At 39.1% G+C, this 15,003-nt stretch overlaps 1 protein-coding gene across 9 annotated transcripts in view; it reads left to right on the top strand.

Moving 5' to 3' along the window:
- The window catches only part of ATP11B (ATPase phospholipid transporting 11B (putative)), a 125,431-nt gene that overhangs the window by 69,993 nt on the left and 40,435 nt on the right, over window positions 1-15,003 (top strand). For all 9 annotated transcript variants that reach the window (XM_042456218.1, XM_042456219.1, XM_042456222.1 and 6 more), the window contains exons 16-24: window positions 2,864-2,937; window positions 3,082-3,185; window positions 5,480-5,661; window positions 7,061-7,264; window positions 7,543-7,696; window positions 9,146-9,248; window positions 10,379-10,524; window positions 11,748-11,807; window positions 12,786-12,913. In XM_042456218.1, the coding sequence (XP_042312152.1) occupies window positions 2,864-2,937; window positions 3,082-3,185; window positions 5,480-5,661; window positions 7,061-7,264; window positions 7,543-7,696; window positions 9,146-9,248; window positions 10,379-10,524; window positions 11,748-11,807; window positions 12,786-12,913 (1,155 nt within the window). The remainder of the gene's footprint in view (window positions 1-2,863; window positions 2,938-3,081; window positions 3,186-5,479; window positions 5,662-7,060; window positions 7,265-7,542; window positions 7,697-9,145; window positions 9,249-10,378; window positions 10,525-11,747; window positions 11,808-12,785; window positions 12,914-15,003) is intronic.

Below are 15,003 nucleotides of genomic sequence, written 5' to 3' on the forward strand. Positions count from 1 at the left end.
AGATTTCAAGCATAGAATTATAAGGTTGTAAGATATCCCAAGGATCACCTAGCCTAACCTTCTGATGTGCAATCAAATGTGTTACGTAATATGTGGTGGATTAGTGTGAGACATTTGGTTCTATATTTCCTTGTATACATTTCTCTATGAGAAATTACTATTGTGTGAGAAGGCCCTCCACCTAAGGCCCTGTGAGCTGACCTAGAAAGGACATTAATTTGACTTGTATATCATATATCCTCTTATTTACCAGTGAATATCCCATTTTGTCCTCCAAGAAACAAATAAGCAACACAGACAAGATGTATGTATGTTTCTTGTTGCTGTTGCTGTTATTCTAGTTGTTAAGGGGATTTGGCTTTGCCTTCCTCTGAGGCTGAGCTTGCCTAGAGTCACCCAATGGTTTTCCATGGCCAAGCAAGGATTCAGATCCTGGTCCAACACTCAAACTACTACCTCTTTCTGGATCAAGTACATGCAATATTATCTATTTTTCACTATAGTAGACCTGTGGGGTAGGATGGCTGTAACTATGTCCCTCAAATTTATAATGTAGAAAATAGTAACAGCTCAAACTCCTGTCTCCTAGTCCTGATTCCAGTATTCTACTCAAGTTACAGTGCATTGTCCATGATCACAAAAGTGGATTATAGAATTATAGAATCATAGAATCATAGAGTTGGAAGAGACCACAAAGACCATCCAGTCCAACTCCCTGCCATGTAGGAAATCTCAATCAAATCATCCCCGACAGATGGCCATCCAGCCTCTACTTAAAGATCTCCAAAGAAGGAGACTCCACCACTCTCCGAGGGAGTTTGTTCCACTGTCGAACAGCCCTTGCTGTCAGGAAGGTCCTCCTAATGTTGAGGTGGAATCTCTTTTCCTGTAGTTTGCATCCATTGTTCCGGGTCCTAGTCTCTGGAGCAGCAGAAAATAAGCTTGCTCCCTCCTCAATATGACATCCTTTCAAATATTTAAACAAGGCTGTCGTATCTTAACCTTCTCTTCTCCAGGCTAAACATACCCAGCTCCCTAAGTTGTTCCTCATAGGGCATGGTTTCCAGGCCCTTCACCATTTTAGTCTCCCGCCTTTGGACACACTCCAGTTTCTCCACATCCCTCTTGAACTGTGGTGCCCAGAACTGGACACAACAGCCCAGGTGGGGCCTGACCAGAACAGAATATAGTGGCACTATTACTTTCCTTGATCTAGACACTATACTTCTATTGATGCAGCCTAAAATTGCATTGGCCTTGTTAGCTGCAGCATCGCACTGTTGACTCATTTTCAACTTGTGGTCCACTTGGACTCCCAGATCCCTTTCACACATAGTCTCATTCAGCCAGGTGTTGCCCATCCTTTATCTGTGCATTTCATTTTTCCACCCTAACTGCAGTACCTTACATTTCTCCCTGTTGAAATTTATTTTAAGGCAAATCTGGCTGCAACATTAGCATCATAGCTGTGTTATTTGACTTACCTCTGATCTCAGACTGAAAATCATCATTTTTAATTCAGTAACTTTGCCTAACACATTGTTGCTTAATGTGATTGCTTGAAAATGCAGTGATTTCACGTCTGTCATAGATGTGAACTTCTTGAATTGCTGACAGTGTTACAGCCTTTAAAATGTGTTTAGTAGGCATTCCATTTTTCTAGTGATAAATCCTATTAAGATGCAAAGAAAAAATTACTGTACCTGTAAAATGACTCCCCAGAGGTAAGGTAGTTCCACAAATAAGCAACACAGACAAGATAAGAGCGAAGAGCTTTTAGAGAGGGATTCTATCCACAGGTTAAGTCTCCTTTATCTAGAATTCTGAAATCCAAAATACTCTAAAATTGTCCACATGAGTGGCTGAGACAGCAACACCTTTGATTTCTGATGGTTTAGCATATACAAATGTTTTATGCACAAAATTATTAACAAAATATTGTGTATAAAATATTGCACAGAAAACAGTAACACGTAAAACATACAGTACCAGATGATTTCAAGCATAGAATTGTAATGTTGTAAGGTATCTTAAGGGCTATCTTGTCCTACCCTTTGTTGTTCAAGAAGATGTCTTGTTATGTATATGCAAATATTCCAAAATCCAAAACATTTCCATTCCCTAGTATTTCAAATAAGTAAATAGCAACTTGTATGACACTGTACAGTCTCCTATGTCCCTGTCTACCAGCAAGTGTTTGATGAATCTTTGGTCCACTGTAGAAATAATCTAGTTTGAGACCTCAGTAACAGCCCTGGCTCAGTGCTAGGGAATCCTGTGAATTGTAGCTTATTATGGCACCAGAGCTCTCTGACAGAGAAAGCCAAATGTCTCACAAAACTACAGTTCCCAGAATTCCCTAGCATTGAGCCAGGGGAGTTAAAGCAATATCAAACTGGATTATTTCTGCAGTCTGTTTTGGACTTCTCTGCAATAGTTTGGTGAACATGGCTCAGAGGTATGCCTGTTTCCTAGAATTCACCCATTATATTTCACTATGCAGAGAGAGTTCAGTTTTTGTTCTTAAAACTACAGCAGCTCATCAATGATAACCCATGAGCAGGAGTAGGCATTCAACTTGCTCTTGCAGCCTTCACGATCCTATGAATTTTATTTATTTAAGTTTTACCCTGCCTTTCCACTTAAAATAGTATTGTAGGCAACTAGCACATATCATAAAAACATATTTTATTATTACATACATATTAAAAACAAATCAGATAATGTAACCATTAAAATATCACAAGAGTTAAAACAGTGAAAATCATTCCAATAATCGCTTTAACAAATAATCATGTTGTCATGTTGAACTTCCATTTATTCAGTACATGCTATGACAATGGCCCTTTTTCCCATCTTAAAGGTACAAATTGCTACATGTTTTGGAGTTTGATGCAGATCGCAGAAGAATGAGTGTAATTGTAGAAAGTCCATCAGGTAAGCTGAAATTGTTTTAAGCAGAAAGTCCTGAAACAGTTTGGTTAATAGGGACACTGCTGACAGCTGAAAGGGTTATCACTAATTACAGATTTATTATAAATTGTGGTGTTTTTTTTTCCCTTTAAAACTATTCTTTTACAGGGGACAAACTCTTATTCACCAAAGGAGCAGACTCTATTATTCTTCCTCGCAGTAGCAGTGGAGAAATAGAAAAAACAAGAATTCACGTGGATGAATTTGCTTTGGTATGTGAGTGTTGCTTTCAAACTTTCTGATAGGTCAGAATGGTTTGCAGTGTGTAAAATTTGCTCCCTTTTAAAACCTTCAGAGCTGTGAAAAGATGTGATCATACTGCTTTAAAGTAGGGAAAGCAGGCAGCAGGACTGGGTAACCAGCTACTTTATGCTGTCTGGCTGTGTATTTTTTGGCTCTGTTAGCATCCTATTGATCCCAGAGCAGCTTCAGAATGTCCTTTTTCATATTTTTTGAACCAGAAATCCTTTTTCAAGAGTACTTTATCTTGTAACAGATAATGTAACAGAGTGTTGTTTTCTGAGTTGTAAACTGCCATAGCTGTAGGGCTGAATTTGTATTAATGACAATTAACAACACTACTTAAAAGTAACGGAAGTGACTTGGGTAAGAGCACCAGCTGTTATGCTATCCACTCTAACTCAGACTATAAATTTTCAGTTTTGAAGGGACATCCAGCCTGCTATAAAGGTTGAGTCATTTGCTTTTAAATATAGTCAACCCTTCACATTTACGCTTTTCACTTTTGAGGATTTGATTATTTGTGGTTGATTAATATGTTACCTCTAAGAATCTCTAGGTCTTCCAGCACAACTCTGCCAGAAGTTGACCTACTTCTCTAGGCATTTGTAAGTCTTCCAGCATGATTCTATGATCAACTGCTGGCAGATGTTGGCCATAGAGTTGTGCTGGAGTACCTGAAGATTCCTAGAGAGGTGTCCAGGTAAAAATAATGTGAGGGTTTTTTTTGGGGTTTTTTTTTTGCCTTTTTTTGCATTTGCAATTTTTCCACATTCATGGGGGGTCCTTCACCCCTAACTGCAGTGAATGTGTAGGGACCACTGTAACTACTATCATTCTAAGACATGTGACAAAATAATAAATAATGGAATAAAAACAACCATGTCACCCAATGTTCCTTTTCTCCCAGTGTCTGCAGGTTACCATTAATTAGTATGGAATCACATTTGCTTTCTTTAACATATGTTTGCTTAATTTTGCCCAACTTTGCCCATTACATACCTTAACCACATTTTCTGCTGTTCCTGTTATGTTCAACATAAGAATCAACAACTTGAAGCCACTGAACAAAATCTGTTCTGTGGACAGATGCTAGTAGGCCCCTGTAACCAGTCAGTGGTGAAATTGTATTAATTTTAGGTTGACATCTATTCTCACATGTCTAATTTGTAAATCACCTTACCTCCTCCTTCATGGTTTCTGTACGTCACACAAATGGGTCTTGCACATGCACTGATACATCAGCACAGTGTTCCAGAGCTGACTAGCTTTTGGCTTTAACTCCACCCCTTCAGGTGCAAGAATATATAGTGCCAAAAGCTACTCCTCTAATTTCCTTTTCATCCATCATCCAATTCACTTCAGGAACTTCAGTGTTGTGTATCATGAATTATTCCTCAAACTCCATTTTATATTTTACTTCTTATTCTTTGTTTCCCCCATTTCTGGACTATATATATATTTATATTTATATATATGTATATACACATGCACAAGCATTGTTCATCCTTTGTCTCTTCCCTCCCATGTTTCCCCTAACTTTGTTGGGATTTTCTGTCTTTGTGTAGATTCCAAGGCCTTATTTTAAAACTCATTTAAATTCATCATTTAAAAATAATGTTGATATTATTGCAATTAAGATTTTCCTGTCCCAGCTCAATAATGGCTGCTGCTTTCTTCTTCTTCTCCCTCATCTTCTCAAAAGAAGATGGAAACAGAGTAAATTGTGATTTTAAGGATTATTAGTTTATCTTGAATTTAAATTTTTGATATTTACAGCTAAATATCTGCTAAAGCAGAATAGAGGTTGTTCTAAGGAACTGTTAGAAGTACTGCAAACTATCAGAGAAGTCTTTAGTTCTCTGTGATTATTAGATGGAGAATATAAGCATGTACCTAACACCTACAAGACAATCTCCCAAGGTACAACTATACATTCTTAAGAGGACAATTTTACCCTTCTTTAATTGGTCTCTTACTACATGTTGTAAGTTTACACTTCTAAATTGACAAAGTCCAGCTATCTGTTCAGGCCTGATTCAGCCTTCAAGTCAGCTTGTCTGGTCTTCCTACCTGCTCTCTTCTTCTCTCCCTTTCCATCATCTGTCACTAGATTAGAAAAATCATTGAGAGATCAAAATGATGTCTGATCTCGAAATTTTATAGAAGAGATTTAGTGTAACCTTTCACTAAATGTGCAGTATGTTTATCAGTGAAAAAACCTGATTGACACTGTCTAGGAATCAGTTTTTTATTCTCTTCACAGAAAGGATTAAGGACTCTATGCATAGCTTACAGAAAATTCACACCCAAGGAGTTTCAGGAAGTAGAAAAACGCCTTTTTGAGGCAAAAACTGCCTTACAACAGAGAGAAGAACGGTTGGTAGAGGTGTACAACTTTATAGAAAGGGACCTGGAATTACTTGGAGCAACAGGAGTAGAAGACAAGTATGTACTACCTGTACTCATTAATCGTAAAGAGGGTTTCTGCCAATTACTGAATGTGTTTGTAATGTAAATTAATGCAGAGATGCCCAGATCATACAGATTGTGGATGGATTATTTTCCCATTGGAATGCATAGGGTAAACATCCCTTAATATCATGTGACATAGAGGAGTTTATGGGTACAGCTAAGCCTTCCTCATCACAATGAATGATTCTCCCTATCTCCTCAAGCAGAAAAAGGAAATGCAGATGATGCCATTGTACCAGTAGCAGTATTTGCAAAGGTCTCATTGCTTACAACAGAGGGAGAAGGATGCATTCCTTTCATATACCATTTAAAGTGAATTGGCCATCAGCTTTCATGTATGTAAACCCAAGTTTATCTGGTTAGTCTCACAGATATGAGTCATTGGTAGTATGGGAAATGATTCCAGTATGGCTGATTCTCCCAAGTTAAATTTTGTGCCAGGTAGCCTTCATCCCATCATAAATTGTCTGGCAAGAATTGTTCTTGCAAACTGGCCTACACAGTAGCAGTCACAACCATTATGGTGATATTGCATACAAATATTTAGAAATAGGTATAACTGTTGAGAGAAGAAATATGGGTGTGTTACAGACCGCCGAAAAGTGGCGGCCTGTACCCGCCACTTTCCCCGTGGTATCGGGGCCTCAGTGAGTAGAACGGCAGCCGCTGAGGCCCCGATCCGCCGCTTTCCAGGCCGCGGGGAAGCGGCAAAAGGCCCCTTCCCTGCAGCCTGGAAAGGGGTGTCCTTGGGGCTTCAAGCCCCAAAAACACCCCGCGGCGGCGGGGAGGAGGAGAAAGGGGCCCCTTTCTCCCTTGTGTTGCTGGGCGCAACCGTCTGAAGGCTGCACCCAGCGATGCAAAGCAGCACCGCAAACCAGGAAGGAGCTCCGAAACGGAGCTCCTTCCTGCTCCACGTAAAGGGCGCACTAAGCGCCCTCGCGCAGAGTGATGACGTCACATCCGCGCTGCCCCGTATAGAGGCAGCGCGGTCGTGACGTCATCATGGTGGCCCCCATGTAGATGGGGCGCCACCATTTTGTACAGACTCAGTCCGTACTAGGGTTAGGGGGTGCGGAAGCACCACACCTTCCTAACCCTAGTACGGACTGACTCTGTACTAAAAGGCCCGTCTGTAACGGGCCTTAGTTTCTTCTGAGGGCAAGTCTAAATCTGTAAAAAGCTTGGTAAGAAAGCTCCGTTCGGAGCAAATGTTTCTGTAGAACATAGTGAAACTTCAGAAGCCAGAGCAATGGTAAATTAAAAGATATAATGACAGAACTTATTGCCCTTCCCCATAACTAGCAAGACTGTAATAAACTAAGCAAGTCTTAAAAATCACTTGTAATATTGTGTGTGATTTGTTTACTTTCAGACTTCAAGATAAAGTCCAAGAAACCATAGAAGCTCTTCGACTGGCAGGTATCAAAGTGTGGGTCCTCACTGGTGACAAACATGAAACGGCTGTTAGCGTCAGTTTGTCATGTGGACACTTCCATAGAACTATGAACATCTTAGAACTGGTTCAGCACAAATCGGACAGTACGTGTGCCGAGCAGCTGAGGCAGCTAGCCAGGAGGTAAAATGCAGTGCATGTCTGAATGAATAAGGCTAACAGCTCTTTATAAAAGAGTTGTCCAGTATAAAAATAAAACCAGTCACTTTAGATCTTTACCTTATAAATAAAATCCTTACCTGATGCCAATAAGCCTGTTGCTTAGGGGAGTGACTGTTTTTCAGCTTCTTGTTCTGTGTAGTTACTGTTCTTTTGAGCCTTTGATGAGTCCAACTGGTGGCTTTTACAAAAAAAAAAAAGGTTTTGCTTGTCAATAGTAACATTCTCCCCTCCCATGATAGAATAAAGGAGGACCATGTAATCCAGCACGGGCTGGTGGTGGATGGGACCAGCCTTTCTCTGGCACTCAGGCAACATGAGAAACTCTTCATGGAAGTTTGTAGGAATTGCTCTGCAGTACTGTGTTGTCGCATGGCTCCTCTGCAAAAAGCAAAGGTAATTTGTTCTAGCTTTTTGAAATTTACTGGTGAGAATTTTTCTCCTGAAATCTGACATAGTAGCTCTTAGTGCTCCTGCCTCTGGGAAGCATTTTTAGGACTGACTGTTCTGCTGAATAGACCCATTGCATCTCAGATATGTTTGATGGTGCACACTAAATTCATGGTTACATCTGTTAGTTCTCTATTAGTATGACCAACATTCTTCTACCAGATCAGAGGTGGTGAGAAGTTGTTTTCCAGGGAATTTGGTCATCCATTGGTGACAGCCTTGAGGGGAATCCTAAGAAACTTCCAAACTGTTCAGAATTTTCCAGAATGCTGTTGTAACACCATTTCTATAATGCACTTCAGAATGTTCAAAGCATTCCATATCCTTTGTCTCATTAACACTACAAGGTCGTCCAATATTTTTAATAGGTTGCCTAAGGCTGTCTAGTAAGTTGAAGGCTGAGGTGAGATTAGAAGTGAGGACTGTTTGGTTTTTCATTGTTATGTTTAGACCCCAGATCAGTAGAAATCCTAGTTATCATAAACACGAGAGTAATGTGGACTTTTACAAAGTCCAGATGGACTTCTTTTTTCCTTTATAACACATTTTTCATACCTTGCTATCCAACCCTAAATCAGAATAAATGGTATTGGACCATGTGCAGGCTAGACAAGAATAAAGCCCAAGACAAGGTAACGCTAACTGAAAATAAAAGAGATTTGAGAAACAATGTTTTAAAAAGGAAAAGTTGGAACATGCACATTAGTGAATTAGACTGGTATCCTTATCAAAGGTAAGATTAAAGTATAGCTTCAATATATTACTATTTTCATTTCTGTATCTATTCCTTATGTCTACCTTATAGCAAGTATTTTGTTTAAGAGCAGAAAGTATGGTTGGCTCTTAAGCAGCATCCAGATACTGTAGCTCTCTGTATCTGAGCCACTCAAGTCTGCTTAATTGGAATTTGTAGACAGAGTTAAGAGAACCAACATGGTGCAGAGGTTTTTATGTTGAACTAGAATCATAGAATCAGAAGAGATCACAAGGGCCATCCAGTCCAACCCCCTGCCATGCAGGAACTCTCAATCAAAGCATCCCTGACAGATGGCCCCCCAGCCTCTGTTTAAAGACCTCCAAGGAGGGAGATTCCACTACACTCCAAGGGAGTGTGTTCCACTGTCGAACAGCCCTTACTAGAATTCCAGGAAACCAGAGTTAAAATCCTTGATTGGCTAGAGATTGGGTAACTAGGGACTTGGTAACAAAGTTACTGTTGAATAATCTTGGGCAGGTCACACACTCTCAGCCTTAAAGGAAGGCAGTAACAAACATTTGCTGACTAAATCTTGCAGGACATCCTTAGAACAGGGTTGCCATACGTTGGAGTCAACTTAGAGGCATATCACAAGATAGTATTAAACTTAGAAAAAATATCCTATTCTTCCTTTTCAGGTTGTACGACTGTTGAAAACATCTCCAGAGAAACCTATCACATTAGCAATTGGTGATGGGGCTAATGATGTAAGCATGATACAAGAAGCTCATGTTGGTATAGGTAAGAATCTTCTCATTGTTTATCTGTATTATTGTATTATGGTAAGAGTTCCATTGTATTTAAAGTTCAAGCAGAATTGCAAAGAGTATTAAATACTTGAGTCTGTAAACCATAGTCTTTGTCAGTAGAGTCTTTTCCATTAAATAAAATAATGAATAAAATATATTTATAGTTTTGTTAGCTAAGGTTGACTTGTTAAGGAAGCTTGCTTTTTAAAATATATATCTATTATAATCCAGGATTTTTTGGGAAAGGAAACATATTTCCTTGTTCCTGATGGTTGGTGACTTCTTCAAGGTTTCAGTGCCTTTGCTCGCAAGGGAAGAGGCAGAGGAAGCTTCTTGTTGCATGCCTTCAAGTTATTTCTGATTTATGGAACCCCACAAGTGAATCTTGGCATGAGTTGTTCAGAGAAGGTATTGTCTTTGCCTTCCTCTGAGGCTGAGAGTATGTGAGTTTCCATGGCTGAGCGGGGATTTGAACCCTGGTCTCCCAGTGTCCTAGTCCAGTGCTTACACCACTGTACCAGTCTAGCTCTCCCAGAGGAAACAAGCAGACAGTAAAGATGACAATCCACAAAAAGGAAAAAAAGGAAACGAACTGAATAGACATTTGAAAATGTCTATTTATATGCAAATAGAAAAATAGCCTAAGGATATTTAAAGCTCAGGATTGGGCACCATTACTCTGTAGATCCTAGATGTGGTTTGAGTTCCATTGAAGTTGAGTTGTGTAGGACTACCCCATGTATAGCATCCATGTGTAAAATTTAGTACAATCCGTTCTCTCAGATTATTTCTAAAGTATCATTTCTGTTGCACACATACCAATATTAATTATATGTGGCTTTCATATTTTTAGTAAGTGATCACTATTTGGTCCCTCAGAATCACTCTTCAGGTAGATGGCTTTTTAGGAACCTACACTTAATCATAAATGGCACACCCAGAAGTTAAAGCTTACTAGAATTATTTTCGTCTGGACAGGATAGCTTTCAATTAATAAGCAGCATTTAAAATTCTTGATTCTCCCATAGGCGTTGTGGTAAGGATCTCAGATTCTTTAACTTCAAGTTTTGTCTGGTGTCTTGAGATTCATCTTACTTTTCTTTTGTCTCCCATAAATATTAGGTATCATGGGCAAAGAAGGAAGACAAGCTGTACGAAACAGCGACTATGCAATAGCAAGATTTAAATATCTTTCTAAGTTACTTTTTGTCCATGGTCACCTTTACTATATTAGGATAGCAACCCTTGTACAGTACTTTTTTTATAAGGTAAGTTTATTCCAATTGTAATAAAGCCCTTGAGCTAGAAATATTTTATCACTTTTGAAATCACTTTAAGGGTTAACTGCAACAGGGAGAATTGGAGATATGTGGAAACATCTGAACATTCCTTTAGAGGTTTTCCACTCTTGCTTTCTAAGGTTTGTACATTATAGCCCACTTTTATCAATGCTACATTTGTAATTGTCTTCAATGTGATACTTGGGTTCTTAAAATTTAACATGATGACATAACATTAAGAAGATACCGTTTAACTGTGAACTGGCCTAGCTCATTGTTATCAAATGAATTTCCGCATTATCTTAGAAACGATGATCATAGATCTAACACTGCCAGTTTCATAATGATGATAAAGGAACATGAGTGGAGCACAGGCTTACAGATTGCATGGAAACATGCTTTATCCGTCTGTTTATGTGCTACTTCTTTTAACCATTGTTTTGCATTTCATGCAGGCTGATAAAATAATTGGGTTCATTTAATAACTATGTCCTACTCCCCCCTCCAAAAAAAAATACTCCCAAAGTATAGAAACAGATACATTGAACGAAAATAAAAACATGTAGGGCACGGATCCTAAAATAAATAAACTTAAGAAACGTCAGAGATTATTTTCCCATCACATATAGTTTGAGAGGCAAAACTCTATAAAGGAGTTGCAGGTAAGAGGGAGCGTATGGAAATTTTCATTCTAGAAATGAGTTTAAATGAGGAGATATAGTCCTGTTAGTCTGGACTATCCATGTGGAAAGATATTGTGTAGCATCTTTGAGATTGTGTGAAAGAAATTGTAGCATAAGCTTTCGTAAACTGCTCAGATGCACCCAAAATTATATTACGATAAAGATACAAATCCTACAACCTATTGTTTCCAATGCCACATTTAACCATAATTGCAATCCCTAGTTGATATGTAAATGCAAGTTTGATTGATGCATGTGTGATGCAGACTACCAAGCAGGGAGAAGGGATGGATAAACAGGGAAGAGGCATATGGTGCTCCCTGTTGCAAACCATGATTAAAACTTATGTTTGGCATTTAGGACTCCAGAATTAGAATTTTTCCCCTTTGTATTCCCAATTAGGATAGAATTCTGGTTCAACACACTATTTTAAAAATATTGTTTTGCTGTTACTCAAGATATTTAGGTTTGTTTTTAGAACTTGTTGCTTTACATCCCTAATTGGTAATATCACTTCTTATTTTCCAGAATGTGTGCTTTATTACACCACAGTTTTTATATCAGTTCTTCTGTTTGTTTTCGCAACAAGTAAGTATTGGGTTATATTTCTTCTTCTGCCCCCTGCCACTGCTTTGTGAATGGATATATAATAGAAGTTAAAAAATCGCCCATAAATAATACTTTGTTATACATTAACTGAACTTGAATAATTGTTGTCAGCCTGGTAACCTTTCAGTAACTTCCCAGTAATCTGTCCTTTCCCATTTTGTTTGGTGATTTTCATCATTCTTAGTGGCCTTTTGTTGAGAGTATCTGAATGACCTTTTGAATCTGCCTAAGTTCTGAGATCTTATGGGTGAGACTGACTTTCAATCTCACCACATCTCAACACACATGGCCTCCTTGGTGGTTGCAATAATCTGTGGATCTCTCTTCCAGAGGACACTGGGTCAGGTCCCTCTTTGCTTTCTTTCTTACCCATAATTAAACTTGAGGTTATTGGCTAGGTTTGGGTTTTAGCCTGTTTTTTCTAGATCAAACCAGCATTTTAACAAGTAGACACTTGGTGTACTCTTAAGCATTTTTTACCATCTGATTATTTAACATGAACTTATTAGGAGCAAAGGAACATAAACAAGTCTCTTTACACCCCTTGGTGTGTGTGTGTATGTGTGTTTAATGATACTTCATTTTTATATCAACAAGAATTCCCTAATGCGGAAAGTGAGATTAAACCTGATTTTTCTACAATAAATCCTTCTCTTTGTGTTATGTACTATCTACTATAGTGACTTTGGCAAAGAGTATGGGAAAATCCATATTTGAATTTCTTGTTTAATTGTGTGTGTGTGTTTTGTCAGTGAGTTGGATGAACTCTTAATATTCACTTGTTCTTATGGTTTTATATCGGTTTTATGCTGTTGCAGCTTTGACTTTTGTGAACAACTTTTACCTGTAACAGAATTTGAGTTAGGGATTGCTCTTAACTTGGTTCCTTTAACCAGGAATGATCTTAAATTTCTGCATTTTTATAAACCACTCATTTCCATTTGCCTCATTTTTCAGACTCTGTATGACAGTGTATACCTGACTTTGTACAACATATGTTTCACTTCCCTGCCAGTCCTCATGTACAGTCTTTTTGAACAGCACGTGCACCCTCATGTATTACATAGCAAGCCAACACTCTATCGGTAAGTGTGCTGTTTTCAGAATAAGAGTTATGTCTGGTAACTGATAAATGGTGCACTTACAGTGGTGCCTCGGGTTACGAAATTAATTCGTAACGCGGCCGCTTTCGTAACCCGAAAAGCCTTCGTAAGCCGAATTGCCATAGGCGCTAATGGGGAAAAGCCGCGATTCCGTGCGAAAAAGCCGAAAAAAGCACCAAAAGTTTTTTCGTAACCCGAAAAAACATTCGTAACCCGGAACAATGATTCCCTATGGGATTTTTTCGTATCCCGAAAATTTCGTAACCTGGGTATTTCGTATCCCGAGGTACCACTGTATTTATTTTTATTTATTGTGGTATTTATACCCCACCCTTAAAGACTGTCATAGTGGCTTACAATTACAATTTTTAATTAGATGGTTCCCTGCCCTCAGGCTTACAATCTAAAAAACACCATGTGGTAGGTTAAAAGGCTAACAATCTGGTGGAATCATAATGGGATTTATGTTGTTTTGCAACCATCTGACACTCTTCTTTTAAAAGCTGAGAATAGTCCAAGTGTTAATTGGTCATAGCTCATTGGCAGAGCACATGATTTGCATGCAGATCTTCAATTCTGGCATGCCCTGTTAAGGCAGGGGTGGCCAAAGTGGGGTCCCTGGACCCTACTTTTCTAGTTCCTTAAAACATTCCACCAGTCCACAAAAGCCCCCAAACTCTTCCTCAATTTTGTTTTAAAAACTTAGGAAAATCTTTGGGTTTTAAAAACCTGCCCTCTGCCCAGATCTGGGGAGATGGTGGCCTAATTGCCAAACCTGAGTTGTCTGGCCTTATTGCTAAATCTGGGATGAGAAGGCCCTATCCACTCCAGATTTGGGGTATCTTACCTTATTGCAGGGTTTTTACAAATTCTGCAGAGTTTTTCCCAGAGTTTGCCCTGACAGGTGCTGCCATTTAAATATCCAGACCAGTTCCACTGTCACTTAATTGTCTGGGCTGGTTTTTCCCTCCTTCTTTGGTAGTACTGGCAGTGGCAGCTCTCAGCCACTTGCTTTTAAGGTTTACATGAGATTTGGAAAGCCATTGTAAGCTGGAGTCATCGTTACTAAGCCAAATGGGCCAGGGCCAGGTGTAAGATGGCATCCAGCAACCTATAATCAGTGAATTTCTTTCAAAGCCCTATATACATGATCACTGTAGACCACTGGCCAGAATATTTTTTTCTTCCTGTGGTAACTTGCTTACATAGACAGGAATAGGAAGATAAATAACCCAGTCACTTGAGTCTCATCTTAACTATCACTGTCTTTGCAAGTCCGCAAACAGGGAGGGACAAATGTACAAGTTTTAGTGTAGAAATCTGTCCTCTCCTTTCATCTATGAGTAAGACTATTTTGTAGAGAGACTGTTCTCAAGGAAGAGACATAGCACAGATGAAACATGTCCTATTGCAAATCAAATACTAAGATGATGCAAATCAAAAACTAAGATGATGCAGTCTGCATAAATTTGAATTGCCAGTTTTCTCAACTCAACACTACAAGAGAATGTAATGAAATCAATTTGAGTGGAGCATCAAATATAACACAGTACAGAAAAGACAGAAAAGAAAACCTGTGGTCAAGAGGTTTTAAACCACGATCTATGTCAGGGGTAGGCAACCCTTTTGAGCCGGGGGCTGGGTTGCTGTCCCTCAGACAACTGGGGGGGCCGAAGCCAAAAAATAAATAATTAAATAAATTTTAAATAAATAAACCAAGACAAATGTAGGACAAAATTTTCAAATGGAGGGCACACGAAAAATTTGCTGATTTTTAAAAAATGTTAAGATAAATGCCCCGGCGACTATTGGCAGCAGGACCGGGCTGGGGCCGGTCCCAAGGCCTCACCGGGCCGCATCCGGCCCGCGGCCGCAGGTTGCCTACCCCTGATCTATGTGATCCTTTTCACCTGTTTAAATAATACCTTTCCTAAATACATCAATATTTTGATCATATTTTGACAAACTGAAAGTTGGTTCACTGAGTGAGGTGTGTCATGGAAGAGAGAAAAATGAGTGCAATTAAATGGGGCTTCTACTCTGTCCTCTGTCTCCCCTAGCATGTAGTACTG

This window comes from Sceloporus undulatus, chromosome 3, assembly GCF_019175285.1.
Source record: "Sceloporus undulatus isolate JIND9_A2432 ecotype Alabama chromosome 3, SceUnd_v1.1, whole genome shotgun sequence".
Lineage (NCBI taxonomy): Eukaryota > Metazoa > Chordata > Lepidosauria > Squamata > Phrynosomatidae > Sceloporus > Sceloporus undulatus.